Consider the following 27,247-nt stretch of genomic DNA (forward strand, 5'->3'; position numbering starts at 1 on the left):
ACAAAGGTGATGGTTATTCAGCTGATGGTGGCTGTCTTGGATCTTTGAAAGACCTTTGTCCCACTCATCTGCTCTTTACTCACAACCCTGCAAATGTTCGAGTATTTATCCAGTTCCCTTTGAAATATACTGTTGAATCTGCTTCTGTCTAATTTGAGGCCCAGATGCATCCCAAAGCACAACCACAAAACTTCTCTTTCTCTACTCCATTCCATTTCTTCCTCTCTCCCTCTCTGTGTGCAGGTATCTATGCCTGTCAGGAGGTCTTTTTAAATTTCATAGAATCCCTACAGTGTGGAAGCAGGCCATTCAGCCATCGAGTCCATACCGACCGTCCGAAGATGTCCTACCCTATCCCTGTAACCCTGCATTTCCATGGCTAACCTACACATCCCTGTACACCATGTCCAATCCACCTAACCTGCACATCTTTGGGCTGTGGGAGGAAACCGGAGCACCCGGAGGAAATCCACGTAGACACGGGGAGAATGTGCAAACTCCACACAGACAGTCACCAACTGATGGAATTGAACCTGGGTTCCTGGCACTGTGAGGCAGCAGTGCTAACCACTGAGCCACCATGCCACCCTGTCATGCTACCATTCTGTCATGGTATACTAGACTTATATGTCTCACATCATTCTCATGCTTCCTCTGTGCTCATCTGTAGATGCTGTTTGCCATCCACCATCCAACTAGGCCTATGTTGACCCTTCTTTCTGACCTCATGTTGACCATGCCTCTAACTCATGCAGGGCCATTCCTGTGGTTCCTACATCAAACTTTGTTCCCTGAAGTAAACTGTCTCTCTCACTAAGAGGAGTCTTGTGTTTGGCATTGGCGTTCCAGATGCCATTTCACCCTCCCCTCCAGGTCTGAGAAGATGCAGATTTAACCTGGTGTTAAGTCTTCACCCCGTTGGCAACACTGTTGGACCTATCCCTGTAGTTGCACGAGGGGTAATTCTAAAATCAAATAGGAACTGGGACTGCATGGTATCAAGTGAAGCTGTAGGTTTCTTTAAGCCTGCCTTCAAAGTTAGGACTGCTCTTTCTGCCAGACCATTGGATGATGGATGGTATGGAGCTGCCCTTATATATTGAATACCATTCGACTTTAGGAAATACTCAAATTCCCGGCTAGTAAACAACGGCTCATTATCTGTGACCAAACCTTGCGGGAGTCCGTGTATTGCAAAAGATGCGCATAGTTTTTCTGTCATCGTCCCCGTGTTTACCAAATGAAGTCTTTGAATGTCCAGTCACTTTGACTGGGCGTCTACAATGAAAGAGAACATTGAGCCATGGAAGTACGTATTCAACGTACAACTGAGTCCAGGCTTTACCTGGCCATTCCCACAAATATAGGGGGAGCTACTGGGGGTAATTTGTTCTTGTTGGCACTCTGAGCACAGCCCAACAACGCGGCTATGTCAGCATCTATTCCTGGCCACCAGACATAAATTCTTGCCAACATCTTCATTTTGGAAACCCCTGGGTGACTCTGGAGGAGTTCAGCCAGTATCTGGCAGTGACCGTCAGGACAATCACTCTTGCTCCCCTTAATAAAATGCTGTCCTTTACAGTGGTGTTGTCTCTCTGAGTCAAAAAAGGTTTCAATTCTGGTTGTGAGAGCCCTTTGGTTTCCCCCATCACCACCAGCTGTTTTAGTTTTGCCAGGGCTGAACCTTTCTGCATCCAAAGTCTGATATTGTCAGCTGTGACTGGAAGTGCATCCAGAAAATTTAAAACCAGAACGGACTCTCCCAGTGGCAGTACCACTGGTGGTATATCTGTCAGCAGGAGATTGCTCAATGCATCCACATTTGCTACTTGACCTCCCAGACTATGTTCCAATTATAATTCTATGCACTTAGTACTAGAGTCCACCACTGAATTCAACCTGAAGCTATGGGTGGCTCTGCCTTGTCCTCTTTAAGTAAAACAACAGGGGTTTATAGTCCATTATTACTACAAATTTACATCCGTAAAGGTAATGGTGAAGCTTCCTGATTCCACATATGACGGCAAAACTTTCCTTTTCTATTTGGGTGTAGTTATACTCTACATTAGCCAAAGTTGTGAATGCATACAATATTGGGCATTCCTTTCCATTAGGCCACATATGATCTAATACTATCCCGATGCCGTATGGGGAGGCTTCGCATGTCAATACCAGATCTCACTTGGGATCACAGTGTGCCAACACCTCAGAGGATGATAACTCTCTTTTCATTTTACTGAAAGCTATGGCTTGGTTACACAACCATTTCCAAGGCTGACCCCTTTTTTAGGGTTGATGCAAAGGTGCTAGGATGGAGGCCAGATTATGTATGAACTTTCCATGTGAACTTTCCAATCAGGGAACTCAACCTCTATAAGGTCCATCTGGCTGACCTCATTACAATCTCTACAGTATAGACGCAAGTCAAGATGGGATCTTTCATGGAAGGGAACTTGTGGTCATGGAGGTCACAGGTTTGGAAGGTATAGTCGATGGAGCTTGTGCAAGTTGCCTGTGTGCATTTTGTAGATCATTCACATTGTTATCATTGTGCACTGATGGTGGAGGGAACGACTGTTTAAAGTGGTGGATGGACACCAATTAAGTGGGCTGCTTTGTTTTGAATGGTATAAGATCTCTTGAGCATTGCTAGAGCATCCAGGAAAATAGTCCCACTCCTGCCATATGCCTTGTGGATGATGAACATGCTTTGGGGAGTCAGAAGATATGCTACTCATTGCTCTTGTATTTGTATGGTTGGTTGGTCTGGTTAACAGTCTGGTCAAGGTAATCCCTGTGACCTTAATGCTGGGAAATCGGAATAATCCAGAGGGTTGAACTAGTGCTCTGGAGACATGTGTTCAAATTCTGTCGTCGCACTGGAGGGATTTTAATGAATCTGGTATAAAATGTTGCACTCAGTTATTATGTTTGTTAAATTACCTTATTGTTGTAGAAAACTTTTTAAGGAAGGAAATGTGCTGTTCTTGCAAAGTCTGGACTGCACATGGCTTCAGATTCACAGCAATGTGGTTGACTCTTAACTGTCCTCTCACTTTTAACAAGCTGTTACAAGAATGACAGATACTTCGGGTGCATTGAAACTCACAATGCTCCCAAAGTGTAGGATACTCAACTACAAAACTTATGACAGCAGGGGATTGCATTCACATTCTCTTTGATTACAAATCAAAAAATAGATTTTAATAATCCACTTTTTCTTCTACAGCATCATTCTCAAACGTGTCTTTCATTGCACAACCTGTGAACTGCAGAAAACATCAGCTGTGGCTGTAGGGCCATTATCTCGGTGAAAAATGCTTGTTGATCTGCTTGAAACTTGTTGGTGCTCTAGTGCAGAGAGTTGTTAAAGACCTAGTGTTGCAGACTGACACATTCCAAAGTTCAAGACTAAGTGCTAAAAGGCCCATCAAAATGTTATGGTGTTTGCTGCTGAGGTACAGTGCTGGGAAGTCACAGCCTAAGGCCCTACATTTGTAATGTAACAAGGAACGGAAAACTGAAAAATCTTTCAGGCTGACAAAACAAAATGCGAAAGAACTGCAGATACTGAAAATCAGAAATAAAAACAGAAATTGCTGGAAAAGCTCAACAGGTCTGGTAGCATCTGTGGACAGGAATAAGAGTTAACGTTTTGCGTCCAGTGACCCTTCTTCAGAACCTTCCAGGCTGTAGGTTCAGCATGTGTAGTGAGTGTTAATTAAAGTTGTAAATGTGCTGAGTAATATTCAAAATTAAAAAAAAACTGATTTTATTTGCACTGTATGTAATGTCAACTTTAAATTGTCATATGACATACTATTGAAAATTTTATGAATAAAGTATATTTTTGTGGAAAAAGAAACTGGTGCTTCATAGAAGTGAGGTGGAATACTTCAAATTCCACAAATCTTTGTCTTTTATTTTTCGGCACATCAACAGATGAGAACTTGCTACTTTTATCAAACAATTGCATGAAGTATAAACCAATGATTTTCTGTGTGCATGGTGTTACAATTATGAAGTATATAAATATAGCATGAAATTTAGATAAATGAATAGAGTCGTGTGACCCATTCTTCAGCCGGCCTGACAGTAAGTCATTTTTTTATTCATTCATGGGAAGCGGGTGTCACTGGCTGGGTCAGTATTTATTGCCAGTCCCTTGTTGCCCTTGAGAAGATGGAATTGAGCTGCCTTCTTGTACCACTGCTGTCCATGTGCTGTAGTTAGGCCCACAATGTCCTTAGGGAGGTAAATTCCAGTATTTTACTCAGCAGCACTGAGGAAACAGCCTTATATTCCTGAGAGAGATTGGTGAGTGGCTTGGAGGGCAATTTGCAGATGGTGGTGTTCCCATGTACCTGCTGCCCTTGTGCTTCTAGATTGCAGTGCATCTTGTAGATAATACACACTGCTAGTACTTAGCATTGGTGGTAGAGGGAGTGGATGCTCATGGATGTAGTGCTAATCAATCAGGCTGCTTTGTCCTGGATGGTGTCAAGCTTCTTGTGTGTTGTTGGAGCAGCACCCATCCAGGCAAGTGGACAGTATTCCATCACATTCCTGACTTGTGCCCTGTAGATGTCTTTGGAGTCTTTAGAAAGCCAGAAGATGAGTTACTCGCAGCAGTATTCCTGGCCCCTAACCTGTTCCTAAAGCCACTGTATTTATGTGGCTAGTCCAGTTGAGTTTCTGGTCAATGGTAACCCTCTAGAAAGTTGAAAGTGGGGCATTGAGTGATGGTAACACAGTTGAATGTCAAAGGGCAGTGATTCAATTGTCTCCTACAGGAGATGGTAATTGCCTGGCATTTGTGTCACACAAATGTTACTTTCCACTTGTCAGCCCAAGCCTGGACATTGTCCAGAGCTTGTTGTGTTTTGACATAGACTGTTTCAGTATCTGAGGAGTTGTGAATGGTGCTGAACATTGTGCAATAGTCAATAAATATCCCTAGTTCTCAACTTATGATGGCCTTTTCCTAGCCACTATCAGTTCCAAAGAAGTGTCACTGGACTCAAAACATTAATTCTGCTTTCTCTCCATTGATGCTGCCAGACCTGCTAAGTTTTTCCACTAATTTCTTTTTTGTTTCAGATTTCCAGCATTCATAGTTCTTTATTTTATTTAAGTAAGTTCTGGTGGTTAGGTTGTTAGAGATCACAGGAAGGTTTAAGTTGTTGTATTGGTAAGAAGGTGTGAGATATTTACACACAGAGACATTGGCAGCAGTCTTTGGGTTTACAATGCGTGTACCCAAAATTGGATAAAGGTGTTATTGACATCAGGTTGTGAACAATTGTGCTATAAATGGTCCTTTTACTTCTATTATGAAAGAGAATTGGGATCAAAGAAAGCTAATTAGCATTTCTACAAGGTTGTTATAAGGATATGAAGGCAGAATTGGTTAAAGTGATCTGGGAAACTAAGGAGGTGCTGGCGTTGGACTTGGGTGGACAAAGTCAGAAATCACACGACACCAGGTTATAGTCCAACAGGTTTATTTGAAATCACAAGTTTTCAGAGCACTGCTCCTTTGTCAGATGAGTTGAAGAGAAGCACACAGGCACAGAATTTAGAGGCAGAAACATCAAAAGATCGTACAAATGGAGTGAGTGGAGTTTCGACAGACTGAATAATAAGTCTCTGCGGGTAATCAAAAGCGTCAGACGGTGTGAGTAAAGTGTCAACCGCTGAAGAGCAAGTGAAGGGATGATCTATAATCTGATTAAATGAGGCAGAGAGATAATTACAAAAAATTAAAAATAAAACGGTGCTGGATACAAACCAAACAGCTGGAATAACATGAGAGGTGTAAGAATCACATGCCGAGGGTCTAACCAATGTAACAAGTAAACCAAAACCGAACGAACTAATTGAGGTAGAGAGATCTTAACAAGTTATCAAGGTAATGATGTCAAAACAGGACAGTAAGGAAGATTTTACAGATATAGAAGTGTACTGGAGTACATGTAGCACAACATGAACCCAAGATCACGGTTGAGGCCGTCTTCATGAGTATGGAACCTGGCTATCAGTTTCTGCTCGGCAATTCTGTGTTGTTTTGTATCTCAAAGGCCTGCTTATCAGAAGATCGGAGACTGAATGTCCTTGACCGCTGAAGTGTTCCCCAACTGGGAGGGAACATTCCTGTCTGCGATTGTTGCGCGGTGCCCATTCATCTGTTGTCATAACATCTGCATGGTTTCACCAATATTCCATGTCTCTGGGTATCCTTGCCTACATTGTATGAAACAGGCAACATTGGCCGAGTCACATGAGTATCTGCCGTGTATATGGTGGGTGGTGTTCCCGCGTGCGATGGTAGTATCCATGTCGATGATCTGGCATGTCTTTCAGTGGTTGCCATGGCAGGGTTGTGTGGTGTTGTGGTCGATATTGTCCTGGAGACTGGTTAGTTTGCTGCGAATGATGGCCTGTTTAAGGTTTGGCGGTTGTTTGAAGGTGAGGTGTAGGGATGATCTTGGTGAGATGTTCATCATCATCAATGACATGTTGAAGACTGCAAACAACATGGCGTAGTTCCTCTGCTCCGGGGAAGTACTGAATGACAGAGGGTACTCTGTCGGTTGTGTCCTGTGTCTGTCTTCTGAGGAGGTCATTGCAGTTTTTCACTGTGGCATGTTGGAACTAGCCATCGATGAGTTGAGCATCATATCATGTTCTTATGAGGGTGTCTTTCAGTGTTTGTAGGTGTCTGTCACGTTCCTCCTTGTCTGAGCAGATCCTGTGTATATGCAAGGCTTGACCATAGGGAATAGTAGCTTCTTTAATATGTTTAGGGTGGAAGCTGGAGAAGTGCAGCATCATGAAGTTATCCAAGGGCTTGCGGTAGAGTGAGGTACTGAGGGGTCTGTCCTTGGTGGAGATGCATGTGTCCAAGAATGGGACTCATTCTGAAGAATAATCCATGTAAGTCTCATGGTGGGATAAAACTTGTTGATATCATTGTGTAGTCGTTTCAGTGATTCCTCTCCATGAGCCCAAAGGAAGAAAATGTCATTGACTTATCTGTTGTATAGCATTGGTTGGAGGTCCTGTGCAGCAAAGAAGTCTTGCTTAAACTTGTGCATGAAAATGACTATTGGGGTGCAAATTTAGTCCCCATGGCTATTCTGTCTGTCTGCATGAAGACCTGGTTGTCGAAGGTGAAGACGTTGTGGTCGAGGATGAGTTGTAGGACGGCATCTGGAAATTGGCAAATGTTGGTGTTGAATATTGAGGCTGTTGCAGCAATGCTGTCATCATTGGTGTTGCTGTTGTAGAATGCTGAAATGTCCATTGTGATGAGGAATGTTAAAGCAAGAACAGGAGAGATGTGGCGCCATCCTTCAAAGGAGATATTTAAGAACTTTCAGCAAAGATTTATCCCAATGAGAAAGAAAGGCTCTTTGAGAGAAATGTAGATCTAAGGCTAAATACAGAAGTTAAGGAGAGCATTAAACTGAAAGAAACAGTACAATTTTATGATGGTTACTAGCAGGTCAAAAATTTGTACAGATTTTAAGAACCAGCAAAGGATTAATAAGAAGTAGAGGGAAAAATTAAAGTATGAGAAAAAGCTCATGAGAGTGTAAAAGCACAGTTAGTAAGAGTTTCTACAGAATATATAGAATGTTATGGGATGGATGTAATATACGGCATGGATTGAGATTTATTTGATGGACAAGAATCAGAGTGGGAATAATGGGCCTTTTTCCAAGTGGTAAGGAGTGACTAGTTGGGCACCACAGGGATCAATATTTGAGACCCCACTATTCATGATGTAGGTAAATAACCTAAATGACATAACCAAATGCAATGTTTCCAAGTTTGCTGATGATATAAAACTGCAAACGATAATGAGTTGTGAGGAGGCTTCAAGGTGATTTATACATGTTGAGTGAGTAGGCAGGCACATGGTGGATGCAGTACAACATGGCTAGGTGTGAAATTATATATATCAGTGTGAAAAACAGAAAGGAAGCGATGATATATTAGTAAGTATGGATGTACAAAGGGTGCTCTGATATAACAGTCAATGAAAGGAGATAGGCAGGTGCAGCAAACAAGTAGGAAGGCAAATACCATGTTGGCCTTCATTGCAAGAGGATTTGAATTCAGAAGCAGGGATGTCTTATTGCAGATATACAGGGCCTTGGTGAGGCCACACCTGGAGTATTGTGTACAGTTTTGATCTCTCTACTTATGAAAGAATATGTTTGCCATAACAAGAGTGCAGCAAAGGTTTATTAGGCTGGTACTAGGGGTGACAATACTTTGTATATGGAGAGATTGGTTTAACTGGCCCTGTATTCACTAAGATTTAGAAGGATGAGAGGATATCCAATTGAAAAGTATAACATTCTATCAGGGTTAGATAGTCTAGATGCAGGAAAAATGCTTTCTCTGGTTGGGGCGTCTAGAACCAAGGGTCACAGTCTTAAGAAATAGTGGTACTACATTTAGGATTCAGATGTGGAAACATTTTTTCACTCAAAGGGTAGTGAACTTGTGGAATTCTCTACAGTAGAAGGCTGCAGAGGCCAAATCACTAAATATATTCAAGAAAGAGATTTTGTTTTTATATTTTGAAGACATCAAAGGAAGAAAGAAGAAATATGGCAATGAGATAGTGGATGAGCCATGATCAGATTGAATGGTGGAGCAGACTCAAAGGTCTAAATGTTCTACTCCTCCCAGTTTCTACGTTTCTATGTTACAAGTATTTTAAAAGGATTAGAGCAACTAATGTGAGTTTTAGTCTCGTAGTGAGTTAATCTGTGGAATTTATAATAGAGTCATCGAGTAATACAGCATGGAAACAGATCCTTCGGCCCAAACTGGTCCATGCTGACCATGGTGCCCACACAGTTAGTTCCAATTGCCTGCATTTGGTCCATATCCCTCTAAACCCTTCCCATTCAAGTACCTATTCAAATGTTTTTTAAATGTTGCTATTGTACCTGCCTCAACCACTTTCTCTGGCAGCCCATTCCATTCACACACCACTCTCTGTGTGAAGAAGTTGCCCCTCAGATCCTTCTTAAATCTTTCCCCTCTCACCTTAAACCTATGCCCTCTAGTTTTCAATTCCCCATCCCTGGGAAAAAGACTATATGCATTCGTCCTATCTGTGCCCCTCATGATTTTATACATCTCAATAAGGTCACCCCTCATTGTCCTATGTTCCAAGGAATAAAGTCCTCTCCTGGCCAACCTCTCCCTATAATTCAGGCCTGTTATTCCTGGCAACAGCCTCATAAATCTTCTTTGCAAACTTTCCAGTTTAACTATGTCTTTCCTACAACAGGGAGACCAAACCTGTACACAATACTCCAAGTGCAACCTCACCAATGACTTATACAACTATAACGTAACATCCCAACTCCTATACTCGTTTCCTCAACTGATGAAGGCCAGCATGCTAAATGCCTTCTTCGTCATCTTGTCCACCTGTGTCACTGCTTTCAACGAACTAGTACTTGTACTCCTAGTTCCCTCTGTTCAACAACACTCTTCAGGACCTTACCATTTACTGTATAAGTCCTACCTTGGTTTGATTTTCCAAAATGCAACGCCTCACACTTAGCTGTATTGAATTGCTTTTGCCAATCTTCAGTCCACTTCCCAATCTGATCAAGATCCCTCCATAATTTTTGATAACTTTCTTCATGATCAATGATACCTCCTAATTTTGTATCAGTTACTAGCGGTGTACCTCAAGGATCTGTTTTGGGGCCACTGCTGTTTGTCATTTTTATAAATGACCTGGATGAGGGCGTAGAAGGATGGGTTAGTAAATTTGCGGATGACACCAAAGTCAGTGGAGTTGTGGATAGTGCGGAAGGATGTTGCAGGTTACAGAGGGACATAGATAAGCTGCAGAGCTGGGCTGAGAGGTGGCAAATGGAGTTTAATGCAGAAAAGTGTGAGGTGATTCACTTTGGAAGGAGTAACAGGAATACAGAGTACTAGGCTAATGGTAAGATTCTTGGTAGTGTGGATGAGCAGAGAGATCTCAGTGTCCATGTGCATAGATCACTGAAAGTTGCCACCCAGGTTGATAGCGTTGTTAAGAAGGCGTACAGTATGTTAGGTTTTATTGGTAGAGGGATTGAGTTTCGGAGCCATGAGGTCATGTTGCAGCTGCACAAAACTCTGGTGCGGCTGCACTTGGAGTATTGAGTACAGTTCTGGTCACCGCATTATAGGAAGGATGTGGAAGCATTGGAAAGGGTGCAGAGGAGATTTACCAGGACGTTGCCTGGTATGGAGGGAAGGTCTTATGAGGAAAGGCTGAGGGACTTGAGGCTGTTTCCGTTAGAGAGAAGAAGGTTAAGAGGTGACTTAATAGAGACATACAAGATGATCAGAGGATTAGATAGGGTGGACAGTGGGACCCTTTTTCCTCGGATGGTGGTGGCTAGCACGAGAGGACATAGCTTTAAATTGAAGGGTGATAGATGTAGGACAGATGTCAGAGGTAGGTTCTTTACTCAGAGAGTAGTAAGGGCATGGAATGCCCTGCCTGCAAAAGTAGTAGACTCGCCAACTTTAAGGGCATTTAAATTGTCATTGGATAAACATATGGATGATAATGGAATAGTTTAGGTTAGATGGGCTTCAGATTGGTTTCACAGGTCGGCGCAACATTGAGGGCCGAAGGGCCTGTACTGTGCTGTAATGTTCTATGTTCTATGTTCTATGTTCTATGTTCTATCTGCAAACTTACTAATCGTGCCTTGTACATTCACATGCAGATCATTTATGTAAATGACAAATAACAAAGGTCCCAGCACCAAACCCTATGGTTTACCACTAGTCACAGGCCTCCAGTCCAAGAAACAACCTTCAACCATCAACTTCTGCTTCCTACCATCAAGCTAATTCTGAAGCCAATTAGCTAGCTCTCCTTGGATCCCATGCAGCCTAACCTTCATGACTAGCCTGCCGTGCGGGACCTTGTCAAAGACCTTACTAAAGTCCATGCAGACAACATCCACTGCCCTACCCTCCTCTATCCTCATGCACGAATTCATGCTGACAATCCCTAATCAGACCTTGACTGTCCAAATGTTGGTTATATCCTCTCCAATAACTTGCCTACTACTGATGTCAGTCTCATTGGCCTCTAGTTCCCTGGCTTGCCTTTGCTACCTTTCTTAAACAATGGAATATCACCAGTTTTATTTGGTCAGCAGAGGGTAAAGGTTGAACTACCATGTGAACTACCACAGTCAGCAATAGAAGGGACACCAGTCTCAAATCAAAGAGAAGCATCTTGCAGCCTTCTGTGGATTCCAGGAGATTTATTCTGGTGTGACCTGGCACAAGAGTAATCTCAAAACAGGCTTTAATGCTGGTGGTGATTTCTCTTCACAGATGCTGTCAGACCTGCTGAGCTTTTCCAATAACTTCTGTTTTTGTTCCTGATTTACAGCATCCGCAGTTTTTTCGGTTTTTATTTACTACTTGAGATAGCTGTGAACTGTAATTGTGCACATTCGAGATTGCATTCTCTTAGTGGTGATCTTACATCAGGATCAATGGTACTAACAATTTTAACAATCTTTACTGATTCATTTCATTGGAAAATGTGACTTAATACTCTCACATCTGAGTCAGAAGACAGAGTTTTAAATTCCACTCCAGAATCTTCAGCAGAAAATCTAAAATAAATCTGAAAGAAAAGCTAATTGAAGGCCTTCTTGGGTAGAAGTCAATGATATCCATGTTGAATAAGATCAAGGGAGTTCTTGTGTTTCTTTTTAAATGCAGTATTTTAATAAGAGGAGATCAAGTAGAGGTATAAAAGATGCTAAAGATGACAAAGTAGACAAAGAATGAATGTTTCCTCATGTGGAGCAATCTAGAATGAAAGTCCATAGTTTTAGGGTAAGGGGTAGCATATTTAAAACAGAGACATGGAGAAACATCCATGGAATTCATCACTCCACAGTGCAGTGGGTGTTGGGACATTGAGTAAGTTTAAGGAAGAGATAGGCAGATTTTTAATTAATGATGGGTTGAAGTGTTATGGAGTACAAGCAGGGAAGTGGAGTTGGCTGAGATGAGGTCAACTGTGATCATATCAAATGATGGAACAGAATCGAGGAGCTGAATTGCCTACACATGTTCCAAGTTCTTATGTTCTTATTATTTTCTGAGATGTGGGTATCACTGTCAAGGCCAGCATTTATTACCAATCCCTAATTGCCTTGAACTGAATGGCTTTCTAGGCCATTTCAGAGGGCAATTAAGAGTCAACCACATTGCTACGGGTCTGGATTCACATGTAGGCCAGGATGAATAAGGATGACAGATTTCCTTCACTGAAGAACATTAATGAGCTACACGTGTTTTTAAAACAATTGACAATGGTTTCATGACCACCATTATTGAGACCAGTTTTAGTAGTTTCCTACATTACAACAGTGCAGGCACTGTAAAAAGTACTTCATTCACTGTGCAATGCTTTTAGATTTCCAAAATTCAGGTTAGACACAATGCAAGTACAAGTTCTTGTTGCTCTCTCTAAGATATATGATTGAAAGCTAAGGAACTATAACTTCCCTTCCAGCTTCCTGAGGTTCAGTTATAACTTTCAATATATTTTTACTCACTTACCAATATGAAGAAACAGCACATGTAACTATAAACCAAATTTTCCCACTTTATGATGTACATAAGTTGTTGCTTCAATCTAATTAGTGACTAAATGCAAAAGATACTCATTGTTCTATGTAAGTGTGGTCTTCAGTCTTATCTACTCCTAAATGGAGAAAGTCTGAATAACAACTGAAAGAACTGTGGATGCTGTAAATCAGGAACAAAAACAGAAGTTGCTGGAAAAGCTCAGCAGGTCTGGCAGCATCTGTGAAGAAAGGGCCTCGGGGAGGGTCACTGGAACCGAAGCATTAACTCTGATTTTCCTTCACTGATGCTGCCAGACCTGCAAAGTCTGAATAACCATTAGCTCGAAGATATTAACGTATGTTGCTAAAGACTGGCAAATAAAAACAGTGAACAATAATTCGCTCAAACTCTTGAAACAAAATATTTAATTTGCTTCTCAACACCTTGTTCAAACACATTTGTAAGTGTGAATTACATTAAACTGGAGGTAGCAATCTATATTTCTGATTGCCTATAGATCACTACACTTTTGCAAGTTATTTTAATGAAATGCACAAAATATGTCATTACCATTACAATCAAATTTTCAGTTACTATATGCTCAGAACTGGGTCACAAAAATCTTCCTCTAGAACTGAAGGTAGATTGAGATGTTACATAGAAAGCTGGAGATCCTTACTGTAATAGAACAAAGATTGTGGAGTAGACTAGAAGTTTGACTTAGGGCAGGAGCATTCCCTCGTATGGTAGCCCAGAACATTCTCCATGTCTCAATCCAGTTTTCCTGTTTATGGAGGGGAAATATTTGCAGTTTATACAAGTAGAAAGTAAAACTGTTCTGATAATTAGGCAATGTTTTGTTTAAATACATCTTCATATATTTAGTGGCTCTCAGTTCTGGCAGTGCCTCAATTTAAAAGTTTCATTCCTTGTTTTCAAATCCCACCATAGTTTTGCCCAATCTCATCTCTGTAACCTCATACAGCCTTTCATATGCCTGATTTCCCACAACAGACTTAATTGAGGTGGAGATTTAAAGGTGACATGCTTCCTACTTACCATGGTGATCCCTCCACTACCCCTGTGCCTGATTAAATGTCCCCACTTGCCACCAAGACTTGACATACTGAGAGCATTAAGTTCAGCCCTTAGAGTGCAATTGTCTCATGACATGAACCCAATAAGGTCAGAATTTGCCGTCTCGACACCAGATTAATCTATTGGATCTATTTCTTGTTCTTAACTTGCCAGGATAGTCCTAGTCTTCAACAGGCCTTTTCTCACCCTCCCAATCCTACCCACATGCCCATAAATTTCATTCTGTCCACACCAGGAGCATCTCCTTCAGTCCCTTTCACAATAAGATTCTTTCTCTTTTCCTCCACGTATCATTCTTTCAACCTGGTTATGAAAAGCAGTCACATTCTTTCTTCAACTACCCCCAGTGCATTTCTTCCCCATTGCCTTTACCTCCTTTCAGCACAGCATCTGTCTTCCCCTCTCTTAGACCAGTTTCCCAATCTTTGGTACTGTTGAACTAATGTTCTGTTCATTCATCAGAGATTAACATTGGCACATGCCCAACAGACTGTGCCGATATTTAGGGTGGTTTGAAGGGAAATGTTGGGGTGTTGAGAAGCTCAACTTTATTTTGTCATTCACGGGATGTGAGTGACACTGGCTGGACCAATATTTATTGCCCATCTCTGGTAGCCCTTGAGAAGCTGGTGGAGTGCTGCCTTCTTGAACTGCTCAGTCCATGTGCTGTAGGTAGATCCACAATGCCATTAGGGAGGGAATTCCTGGGTTTTGACTCAGTTTTGTGGAATTCTTTTTGTGAATGTCTTTTATGGACTTCTTGTGTGATCCACAATCGTTAATTCACACAATAGGGTCAGTTGAACTGTTGTTGTGACAGAATCTCCAGCAATCCTTTATCTGTGTTTTGGTTGAGAACTTCTTTTGGAGAAAATGTTGGTCTCCTAATGCTTGTAACAAATAAATGTCGTGGCACCAGCCATGCAGGGATTGGTTAACACCAAATAATGAAGATTCATTTATTCAGGACTGGAGGGCTTAGTGGCAGCATTACAAAACAGAAGAATTTATGTATATCTGATCTAGTTGCTCCCTCACAGCATTCATTTCAAGAGAGCTGGGAGGCATGAGGACAAATGTACTGGTGAGGCTGTAAAAGGCTTTGGTCATACCACATATGGAATATTGTGAGCAGTTTTGGGACCCATATCTGAGGAAAGATGTACTGGCATTGGAGGGAGTCCAGTGGAGGTTTAAAAGAATGATCGCTGAATGAAAGGCCTGTCATATGAGGAGTGGTTGAGGACTGTGTGTCTGTACTCAATGGAGTTTAAAAAGGATGGGGATTATCTGTTTGAAGCTTACAGAATCCTGAGAAGCCTGGATACAGTGGACAAGGAGAAGATGTTTCTACTAGTCGGTGAGACTAGGATCCCAGGGTCCAGGCTCAAGTGAAGAGATGACACTGTAGAACTGAGATGAGGAGAAATTTATTCATTCGGGGGTAGTTAATCTGTGGAACTCATTGCCAATTTGTAGAGGCCAAGTCATTGAACGTATTTAAGACAGATATAGATAGAGTCTTGATTAATAAGGGCATCAAGGCTTACAGGCAGAAGGCAGGAGAATGGGATTGAGAAATATATCAACCATGATCAAATGGTGGAGCAGACTTGAAGGGCCAAATAGCCTAATTCTGCCCTATATCTTATGGTCTTATGGCCTTATGAACTCAGGCAGTTTGAATCACCAGACACATTGTTTTATATTCTGTTTAGGAATATATAAATTAAACATATTACCACACCCACTTAACCAGTGTAGGACAATGCAATACATTTGCGAATAAATGGAGATTAAACAGAAAAATCTGCTTTCAAAAGTGGAAAATTACCGAGATGTACATAAACTCAAATGGCTAGCCAGCAAGGGTAGAACATTAACAAACTTCATCATGGACAGTGTAGACGTTAGCATGAAGGGTAACACCCAAAATGTTGACTGCTCCTTTCCTCCAGATGCTGCCTGGCTTGCTGTGTTCTTCCAGCCTCCTGTCTGTCTATCTGAATTCCAGCATCTGCAGTTTTTTTGTTTCTAGACATTGGCATTGACTTGACAAAAGTCTTTTTTACAGAAATGCTTACCTTAAAATTTGCTGTGGGCTTTAGTAACAAGGCAACCATCCGAGCTTCACCATAGGCATTGATTAGAAACCAAAGTATAGGAAATGATAGAGGCAATAAGGGGAGGACACTGTTTACCTATGGGCACAAACAATCTGAATCAATAACATATTTGGTCCGATACAATTGATTTGCTGAACAGCCACATGGAAATCCTACTTTCTTTATAATTCATGGGTCAAGGCCCCAGACAGCACCATGTTTAGGTGTAATTTAAACAAATACATCTCAGAATAAGTATTAGTAACAGCGACTACACTTCAAAACTACTTCATTATCTCTAAACCAGTCAAAGATGTGCTGAGGTCATGAAATGTGCTAATACAAAAGCAAGTCATTTCCCTTTAATAAGATTTGCATTTATACAGAACCATGTGAGAGAGAACCAAACAGAGAATTGCAGGAAAGATAGGCATGGATTTGGGAGCTGATGACATTCCAAGGATGTGGTAGTGGATGAGATTTTTAAGAGGAAGATGGTGGTTTTGAAAATGGGGTGTACAATGAGAGTCTGAAAGGAGAGAACGAAATGGTGTCAAGAGGGGAAGTTGCATGGTCAGCAATTTAGCGGCACCGGCATCAAAACAGCAGGTTATGGGTCTCCCAGACAAGTTCTGGTCAGACAAGAAAGGCGAGAAAGACATAAATTCAGAGCTAAGGCAGGGAAACCTGAAAGGGAGGTGTGACCTGTTTGGCAGGGTGAATGGGAGAAGCAGTTGAACTGTCAGTCTCAATCTTTGTAAGAAAGAGACAGAGACAATGTGTAAACAACATTATTTCACTGTCAGTTCACTGCCTTTTACAGAACTATAAATACCAAGATATTTGCTGTGTTTCAAATTATCAAACAAGTACAATAGTTACAATTTCAGTTCTACCCCCTTTCTAAACATCACCCATTATTCAAAACTTGATTCAATGACAGGAATCTTTTTTCACAAAACACGAAACTGGATTAAATGATCAAATTGTTGTACAAAGAGATCTTGACTGAACTTTGAAGATGTTTAAATAATTATCAGTCAGAATTAAGGACATTCATAAATTCAGGAAGGAATTCAGGAGAAATTTCTTTATCCAGGGAGTGTTTAGAAAGTCAAACTTATTAACAAATGGAGCAGTTGAGGGAAAGCTAGACAAGCACATGAGGGAAAAAGGAATGGAAAGATCTGCAGACAGAGTGAGACAATATAGAGTGGAAGGAGGTCCATGGGGAACACAAATGCCAGGAGGGACAAATTAGGTTGTGCTGTATCCTATGTATTTTGATAAGGTATTTATCCTGCAATGTAGCAGAGCTTAGTTAAACATGTGGCACACTGTATTTGTCAGATTTAGTTCTGCAGACAAGCAAACTGGAACCTTATGATGGTGCAACACTGTGCAGTATGCAAAATACGTGACTTGAATCTCAAATTGGATCACAAAATGATTTCCACTCTGCCATCAAAGAGAGAGGGGGCCATTGAGGAAGGACAACAATGCTGAGGGGTCCGATATGCAATCTTCTTTCACACAATTCTTTACTGTCACTTGATAAAGAAAGAAGACTTTGCATTGATATATCATCTTTCATAACCACAGTAAAGTAATTTAAAACCCATGAAGCCTTGTTGCTGGCTCAATGTAGCAAACGTTGCAGTTAATTTGCACTCAGCAAGGTCCCACAAACAACAATGTGATTTTGTTTGTCATATTATTTGTTGAAGGGGTGTTGTTGGCCGGGTCGCCAGGCAGAACTCCCATGATCTTCTTTGAGAACTGCCATTTGAGAGATGTCTCTCCTGACAGCAGCACAGCCTGTTATTCCTTATACTTAATAAGGGGCAAAAACAACCAGAAGAGGAGATGGAGAAAGAGAAGCTCCAGAAATAATGCAATGAAGTAACAGTGCAAATTTTAATTCTATTGCCTGGCAGGATGACATGTTGGTGTGCAGGGAGAAGCCATGTTACTATCCTGTTGGCCCCAAGTACTCTCTGTGCTTTCACAAATCCAACCCAGATTGGGATTTTCAGAAGCTCCCCCAAATCCATACCAAATCCACCCATTTCCCAAATTCCTACTTATTGAGACCCCCCTTCCCAATCTACACCCTTAGTGACCCCTGTTTCGACATCCACGTCCTTGCTGAACCCCCCTCTCAAATTCACCCTTACTGAACCCACTATGTGAGATAATCTTAATTCTGATTTATCGGAGTGCTAAACCTCAACATCCACATTCTGTTTATCATATACACTCCCACATTTACTAGGAACTAGGATGATCACCTTGAAACTAATTTATAGTTTAAACAGACAAAAATGGTCATTATGCTCAACTGTCATTGTCAAGTTATGACATTACTTACATGTCCATGTTATTTAGAGAGTCTATAATGAAGGCTGGTGTGTGAAAAAGTAATATTCCATTTTAAGAACCTAGCGATGTTGAGATTGGAATCTAATTGTAATATTGGTACAGTGGAATAAGATTTATTTTATACATGACCTGTGTTGAAATTAGGTGCAAAAATGATAATGTCAAGAACAAGTTGCATTTTTATAGCAATCTGTCTTGCAGTAAATTTTTCAAAGTAGTTTGCAAGGGCTAATCAAACAGTTTGACACATAAGGAGGCATCTGAACATGTATGTGGCCTTTAAGGAGTATCATTCAATGAGGAGAGAGAGGTAGAGGTGCAGAGAAGTTTAGGAAGGATATTCCAGTGGATAGGCCCAAGACATTTTATGCCTGGTATCCAATTAGGGAATAATTTAAATCAGAGGTGTATAAGAGAGCAAAATTGGAGGAATACTGGTATCTCAAAAGGTTGCAGGGCTGGAGGAGTTTATATAGAAAGTTGATTCCTTCCATCCAAGAATTTTAAACAAGAACTGAGGTTAAAGTTGAAATTAAGATATAAGTCACCATAGTCCTATTCTCGTTAGAAAGCGAGACAACTGGTGGTAAGCTTAATCTGAGGGTCACTACACTTCAGGTAAGGGGCAAGGATGAAAGCCACAGCATCCACAGCAATCTCAGCCAATACAGGAAATGAACCTGCTGCATTGTAGGCCAGGCTTCCAGCCAGAGCTAACCAACCCCACATGCTACCTTAATTAACCACTGTCTGTAAGAAAGCACAGGATACGAAGGTGCTCGTATTGGACTGGGGTGGACAAAGTCAGAAGTCACACGACACCAGGTTATAGTCCAACAGGTTTATTTGAAATCACAAGCTTTTGGAGCGCTGCTCCTTCGTCAGGTGAAATGGACGAAAGCACCTATATATTCTGTACCTGTACGCTTACCTCCATTTCACCTGACGAAGGAACAGCGCTCTGGAAGATTGTGAAAGCACAGGGGAACAGAAGAATGTTATGAGTTGTGATATTGGCAACAAAATAGTGGGTGAACTTAAATTCAGCAGAGTCTGAAGAGTCAGGTCTAAAGGTAACAAAGGCATGGATGAAGTTTTCAGCAGTAGATAAGCTGGGAGAGGGGCAAAGTCAGGTGATATTATCCAAAACTTAGGCAATAACAAAAACATAAGTGAGATACATGGTACTTATGTTACCTGGAGTTGTAGAAGGGTAACTTGCCATGAACCTATCCCTGGAGCACCAATTACAAACCGCAGACCATTGATAATCAGTAACACCACCTGGCAACAAAAGTATAGAGTGAATCAACACCACTCAGAAATCCAAATGCTAAACTGTGCCTGGGCATTTTTCAATTAAATTGGTGACCGAGCCTGGTGGCCACAAACTCAAGATAATTAGCAGAAGAACCAACAGAAACATGAGAACATTTTTCTTTCTCACAGGAAATTAGTCCTGCATTACCTGAAAGGATGGAGGAAGTAGGTAACGAGTGACTTTCAAAAGAAAATAGCTGCAGGACTATTGGTAAAGAGTTGTTGATTGGGACTAAATGGATAGCTCCGCCAAAAGACTGACAGAGGCATGTTTGCCCTGTTGGCCTCACTTTACGCTTATGCTTATCACCAGCTCAGAAACACTTGCTGCTTTTGAACATACGAATTAAGAACAGAGGTTGGCCATACAGCCCTTTGGGTCTGCTCTGCTATTCAGTAAAACCCCTGCTGAACTGTTTGGATTTCGAATTCCGAGTTTTCATTGACCTCCGATAACCATTGATACCCTTGCTTAACAAGAATCTATGTCTACCTTAAAGATATTCAGTGATCCAACAGTGTTGGATGCGGTATATTGCCATGGATAGAGATTTGATTCATGAGCTGGAAACAGCTTGTGAGGTTTCAAGGTTGTTTTTCAGATTGGTGACCTGTGACCAGTGAGGTTCCACAGGGATCAGTGCTGGGACTGTATCTGTTTACAATATATATTAGTGACTAGGAGGGAGGAAGTGAATGTACTATCACCAAATTTGCAGATGACAAAAAATAAATGGAAAGGTAAGTTGTATGAGGAATACAGACAATTTACAGAGAGCTATTGATAGGTTAAGTAAATGGCCAAAATGTTGGGAATTGGCATATAATATGCAAAAATGTGAAGTTTATCATTTTGGAAGGGAGTGCAAAATAACAGAATATTATTTAAATGGAGAAAAACTGCAGGAAACTGCAATACAAAGAGACTTGAAAGTACTTGTGCATGAAAGACAGGCAGCAGGTAATCAGGAAGGCTAATGGAATGTTGGCCCTTGTTTCAAAGGGGGTTGGAGTATAAGAGTACAAAGTCTTACTACAACTGTACAAGATGCTGGTGAGACCACATCTGGAATACTGTGAGCAGTTTTAGAATTATAGAGTCATACAGCATGGAAACATTGGTCCCCTTATTTAAGGAAAGACATCATTTCATTGGAGGCAGTTGAAAGAAGGATCATTAGGACGATCCCTGGTGTGGAAGGATTGGTCTTATGACCGAAGGCTAAACGAGTTGGGACTCTGCTCATCGAAGTAAGAGAAGATTGAAGAATGATTGCATTGAAACTTAGGATTCTTATGGGGCTTGACAGGGTAAATGCTGAGTGGATGCACCCCCTCAATGGACAGTGTAGACCATATCAATTGCAAGCGTAAGTTATTTGTTATATTTACACAGTCATTGTTGTGACATAGGAAATGTGGCAGCTAATTTGCTCACAGCAAGCTTTAAAAAATAGCAAAATGGTAATGGCCAGATAGTGTTTCTATTTTATAACAAAAACAGAAATTTGCTGGAAAGGCTCAGCAGGGTCTGGCAGCATCTCTGGAGAGAAATCAGAGGTAACGTTTCGGGTTCAGTGACCCTTTCTCAAAACCTCAGATTTATTTTATAATGTTGTTTGAGGAATATTGACATTGAAATATTTGAGAGAATATCTGTGCTTTTTTTTTGAAATTGTACTGTGGAATCCACTTCACTTGAAAAGAAAATTGTGGCCTTGGTTTAAGATGTAATCTGAAAGATGGCAACTGTGATACAGATTGTACCTCCTTAATCTGGAACTCTCAGGTCTGACAATCTTTGTGGACCAGCACTGGCAATGGCTCCAGTTTTCCTTGTAGTGGCATTGAATAGCTCTGCAGTGATCGTTGTTCGTGCTATCCTTGTTTCACTCTGTCCAGTTTGCACACCTGAAATCCTGCTTTAAGGCATTTAGCACGCTTGCCTTCATTGCTCAGACCATTAAGTATATGAGTTGGGTCATCATGTTGCTGTTTCACAGGATGTTGGTGAGGCCACTTTTCAGTACTGTGTACAAACTAGCCATCCTGCTATAGGAAGGATATTATTAAATTGGAGAGGGTGCAGAAAAAATTTACAAAGATGTTGCCGGAAATGGAGGATTTGAGTTATAAGGAGAGGCTGGATAGGCTGGGACTTTTTCCACTGGAGCTTATTGGGGGAACCTTATAGTGGTTCATAAAATCATGAGCGGCAAAGATAAGATGAATAGCAAGGGTTTTTTTACCTCAGGGTAGGGAAACTCAGAAACACGCCAACGAGATACCCTAAACTGATGCAGGTACAATTACAACATCTAAAAAACATTTAGACAGGTACATGAATAGGAAAGGTTTAGAGGGATAAGGGTCAAATGCAGGAAAGTAGGATTATTATAAAAACCAAAAGAACTGTTGATGCTACAAATTAGAAATGAAAACAGAAATTGCTGGGATTAGTTTAGTTTGGGAACCTTGGTCGACAGGAACAAGTTGGACCAAAACATCTGTTTCTATTCTGTATGAATCTATGACTCCAGATGAAAACCCCTGATCACTTATGGATATATTAAACTTTTAATTCCAATATGTTTTTAAAAAAGAGGACAGTTACAGCCAACAAATGAGTATGGATGTAAATTCAGTGATTGTCGAGAGAGAAAGAGAGGAGAAGTTAGAATGTCACCCCCATAGGTGTCAAAAAAGCCTCAAAGGGAGAAATGGGTTACAAGCTGCACTATATCCCCTTGCGAGCATCTTAGATTAAATGTGATGATTGAAAAAAAAGGACAGCAGCCCATGTGGAAGACTTGTTTATATTGTCCCCTTTCAAGAATGCAGAGCCGGAAGTGAACTTCAACAGTTGTGTGTTAGTGGCCTGATATCCTATTTGTGGATGGTTGTGTTATAAAGGTTAGAGAATAGCCTTTACACACTCCTACACTGCAGTTAAAGAAAGGGAAAAGACTCTCTCTCACTTTTGAGTGTTAACAACCAGCCACTGTTGAAAGAGATGAGGGCAAAAGAATCTCAATACATCCGGAAAGCCAAGAATCTCAGAATTGATTCTTCTATGATCAACATTGATGTTATCAGTAATATTTACTGCAACAACCTCAATCTTCTACTAACCTCTCTTCATGAATGGCTCAGTCTTACCTGTATTTGTTCTAAAATTTCTAACTATTTGGGCTCACTTCTTATTCCTAATCCATGTCTATGTGTTGCATTTTTATCTCTTCTTGTGTTTAGTAACTAATAGACGTTTGGCGTTTTCCTCCACACATGACAGTGGATGCTGGATCAGTTGTTCATTTTAAATCTGAGATAGATACATTTGTATTCGGCAAAACTATGAAGGGATATGGGCTAAATCAAATATATGGAGTTAGGTCACACATCAGCCATGATCTTATTGAATGCCAGAACAGGTTTGAAGAGCTGAATGGCCTACTCCTGCTTCTATGTTCCTATATCCTGTATTGAATAAACTCACTCTTTTGTTAACCCAAGAAGGCCTAGTTAAATTGGTTCCTCTTAAAACACACATTCATTTGGTATGGGAGAATGGTGTCCACAAGTGAGGGAAGAACTTTGTTGTGACCAACCAAGGGGACAGGTGAGTAAAGAAGCTGGGAGCTTGCCAATTTTGGGTATCGTGTTTGGAACCTTAACAACTTAGGGAACTTCATCAGGGATCTGGTTGTAACAATGTCCAGTTTTTAAATTAGACATGTGGATCATAGGAAATCATGATGAGATCTTTACTCAATTGTGGAATAAAGTGTTTGTGCATTGAACATATTCAATATTTTTGATGACTTAACAGGTTTCATCAGAGCATCAGTAACTGACCATGATGCTAAAGCCAAACTTGCTTTTGGCTTACTACAATTTTGACCTGGAAATGTGACCTGATCCACAAATGGCCCAGTCCCAGTGTTGCCGGATTAGGGAGGTACAACCTATTGTTGCACACATGTGTCATGTATTAGCCTGGAATATGTGCTCAAACGTTTGGGGGACAGGACCATGGAAAAGTTGCATTGCTGGAAATTCAGTCTTAAAATCCTGAAGTCGAGTTCATTACAACCAAAACCATGATCTCCCTATAGGTCAGTCATACCAAAACCATTGGAGCAACGTATTTCTCGAGAAGCCTCTAAGCAGTGAAGCGTTCATTATTCAGTACAGTCACAGGTCTTTCCTGTCCCAATTCAAGGCACCGCCTATGAAACAAAGAAAATTAATGCTTTAAATTGTAGGGGATGCCAGGGCGCTCATATTCTCACATTTTAATAAAATTTGATTGTTGTATTTGTATAACATGCATCTGAAAAGAAATAAACATTGCAAAAGAAATGTTAAGAAAAAGAATGTCTCCTGACACCAACAATCTGGTTATAAATTCTGATTGCATACATCCACCTCTGATATTGCTGATTACTTTAAAATTAAAAGAATAATTCTGCATTGTTTAATATTTTCTACACTTCATCTTATATACATTTTTTTCATTTTTAAGGGTTTGTTTGGGTTATATCATTCTTTATTTCAATTTATTTCAGAAATTTCACCACGACTAGGCATGCTTCTGGGTTCCAGTAAATGCGGCCTAAAAAAAAATCACATTCATTAGCACAAAGTGGGTGTATGGATATTAATGCTACAAAGTGCAGTCAGAAGGATTCAAACAGGAAGTTGACAACACATTACAGAGGGAACAAAGATCAGAGGAAGTGTTGAGAGATAATCATTTTACACTGTGCATGCTTTCATCGTATGAATATTTTTTGTAATAAATCATCGTACCAACCTAATCTTCAGTAATAATAACAGGTATCAACCAGCAACTTTTTTTTTGCTTTTCTCCTTTATTTAAACAATATTACACTCCAAGTGAGAACAAACTGATGACTAAGGTTGACCTTAGCATCAAACCATAATGGCATTGCAAGAGGGGGAGCAGGTTTTAAGAGTAAAAAGAGTAAGAGGTCTGACAGTGGGAGGAGGCCTGGCCTCATCATTCAATCAATGTAACCATTGTCTTCTTGAGTGGATAAAGACCAGAACCTCATCGTTGTACTTACTGGATATTCTCAACCATTGGTGTTTTAGTTACTCTGAAAGGATGAGGCTTCAGAAGACTGTGGGTGTGAGATTTTTTGTTCTGAACTGGTGATGGAGGAGAGGAGAACTGGCAAAAGATGTCATCTCTATCCAAGATCACATGTTCTTCATCCTACATGGAAGCGGAGAATCATGACTTATTGCTCTTTAAAAGCAGGACGCACATCAGCAAGTAGATAGTTCTGAATTTGCTAAAGCTCTGCAAAGGCACAGAATGGACGTGAGTGCCCAGTTTTTGCCTGTTTGCTCCCTGACGGCTAGTGGAAAGTTCATTTAAATGTCAAACACTGAAACATTCTGCCCTAACTCTGCTCTCTTATTGATCCAAGGAGAGCACAATCAAGCTGAGCTGGTTTAAGAAGAGAGTTTGGGAAAAGAAAGGAAGTAACAAACTTACCAAGTGCCAGCAACCTCTTGGTAAACATAGATATGGAAAACAAAATGTAATCAGTTAGGTTTCTTCCTTCCCCTTGCAGAATGTTACACAGCTGTATGTTCTTTTAGCAGTCATTTCCTTTGTATCAGCTCAGTTGATTGAATTGAATTGAATTAGCTTTATTGTCACATGTACTCAAATGAGTACAGTGAAAAGTTTATACGTCGCCGTTTACAGCACCATCTTAAATACAAAGGTACCTATGTACTGCTTCCTCAGTTTTAAGATCTTAGAAAATACAGAAATATAAGAAGTCCAACATTGTAGAAATAAAAGTTCAGAACAATGATCTTCCAACCCAGGCATGCTAGCACTTAGCCTTCAGTTCGTACTGGGCCTTGACTCCAGACTGCGCTGGGCTTCAACTCAAGGTTCATGAGGCTGGAAGATTGCTCGGGAATCCCTTCAAGACCAGGACACCACAGTGAGGCCATGCCATGCCGAGAGACTGCCACGTACTACTGGAAGATCACCATGCCAGGGTCCACCACGCCAGGGCAGGAGGCTGCTATGTCAGGCCGAGGCCCACCACTCCAGGCTGAGAGGCTGATATGTCAGGACGGGTCCCACCATGCCAGGCCAGGAGGCCGCCACAGTTTGCAATGCAAAGTGATACCAAAGGCATAGGTTCATTTCTTGCACCAGCTGAGATTACAATGTAGGACTCTCCTTCTCATCCTCTCCCCTCGCCCTGAGGTGTGATGACCCTCAGATTTAATTAGCACCAGTCATCTCTCTCTAATGGCAGAGCAACCCTATGGCCTGGTACAATGCTGGTGACTTTACCTTTACTTTCAGGGATGGATGTGTGCCTTGCTTGCCTTGCCAATGACACCCAAATCATGAATAATTTTTTTTAAATGTCAAAACTGTATAAAATCTAAATAAGTAAACAATTCAATATTGTGTGAATAGTTACCTCAATTCCTCTAAGAGATGTTGGTGCTTTCTGCCCTGGTCTCAGGGCTATAATATCTCCCTCAACCAGCATACTAGCAGGCAGATTTACCAATTGCCCATCTCTGTAGGTCCATTGGAGAGATATGGAATCCAAAGGAGGATTGTACAGTTCATGACAAAAATCATTCATTCCAAATTCTGGAGTCCTAATTAAAACTTAAAGAGCACTCATATTAGTATAGTGAAACAAACAGTATTAATATATCTATTTGTCAATTGGCTCTGAGCTACCATCACAACATGAACTCTTTTTACCCTTTATTCTTTGCAGAATAGCCTGGACCCTCTGTGGGATCTCTTGACATTTTAGCCACTGCTGCAGTCCAATTGCACTTAGGTTTATCACAAGGAAGAAAAGCAGTGCAGATTCATTAATGAGTCTCAGGTCCTGACTGAGAAAAAGAGGAAGAGTTAGACATTACAGAGTGTTACTATGTTAGCAGGTCGAATTAATAAATTGTAGTAACTAACTTGGTTAAACACTTACAACTAGCAAAGATTTGTTTCAACTTGATTGATAATGCCACCAAACAGACTGAGACGAACTTATCTCACACTTTCAAAACTTTTTTTTTGTTGCGAAGTGAAAGATGATTAATTGTTGAAAGTGAAAAGGTCCAGCAAAATTGTGCCTTTAAATTCCTTTGTCTACCCAACCATACTTCAGTGAGGGAATGAAAGAGAGTTGGGCTGAGAGGAAAGCAGAAAATCAGCAGGATTCCTGGTATTTTGTAAATTAAGTAGCATCAGTCAACAAAAGCACTGCTATTTGTCCTTCTATTCAGAATGAGAAAAGAAGTTATAAGAACAAATAACAGACCAATATAAGTGTTTTGTTTTGTTAACACCTTTCATAACTTCAAGATACACCAAGCAATTTGCAGCTAATGAAATAATTTTGAAGCACTGCACTGTAGAAAACATTGCTACCAATTTGCATATAAGTTAGCAAAAATAACAATGTGACAATTATTGGGTAATATTTCAGCTTTTGTTGAAGGAATAAATATTGATTAAGTCACGCATGGAGAACTTCACTGCTCCATGGGATATTTTCCATCCAATGGAAAGAACATGGTTGAACAGTATATTCAAAAGATATCTCCTGAGGCAGCGCAGCAGTGCCTTCAGCAATACACTGGGGAGAGACAGCCTGGGTACCATACTAAAC

At 40.7% G+C, this 27,247-nt stretch overlaps 1 protein-coding gene across 1 annotated transcript in view; it reads right to left on the reverse strand.

The window, feature by feature from the left end:
* LOC109933972 (transmembrane protein 94-like) overlaps nucleotides 1-27,247 on the reverse strand; it is a 107,345-nt gene that overhangs the window by 71,262 nt on the left and 8,836 nt on the right. Inside the window, 7 exon segments of the mRNA XM_048609688.1 lie at nucleotides 13,325-13,429; nucleotides 15,840-15,944; nucleotides 19,428-19,514; nucleotides 23,677-23,779; nucleotides 24,641-24,792; nucleotides 26,036-26,232; nucleotides 26,332-26,468. Coding sequence (XP_048465645.1) covers nucleotides 13,325-13,429; nucleotides 15,840-15,944; nucleotides 19,428-19,514; nucleotides 23,677-23,779; nucleotides 24,641-24,792; nucleotides 26,036-26,232; nucleotides 26,332-26,468 — 886 coding nt within the window.

Source organism: Rhincodon typus, chromosome 21 (assembly GCF_021869965.1).
Source record: "Rhincodon typus isolate 14 chromosome 21, sRhiTyp1.1, whole genome shotgun sequence".
Classification (NCBI taxonomy): domain Eukaryota; kingdom Metazoa; phylum Chordata; class Chondrichthyes; order Orectolobiformes; family Rhincodontidae; genus Rhincodon; species Rhincodon typus.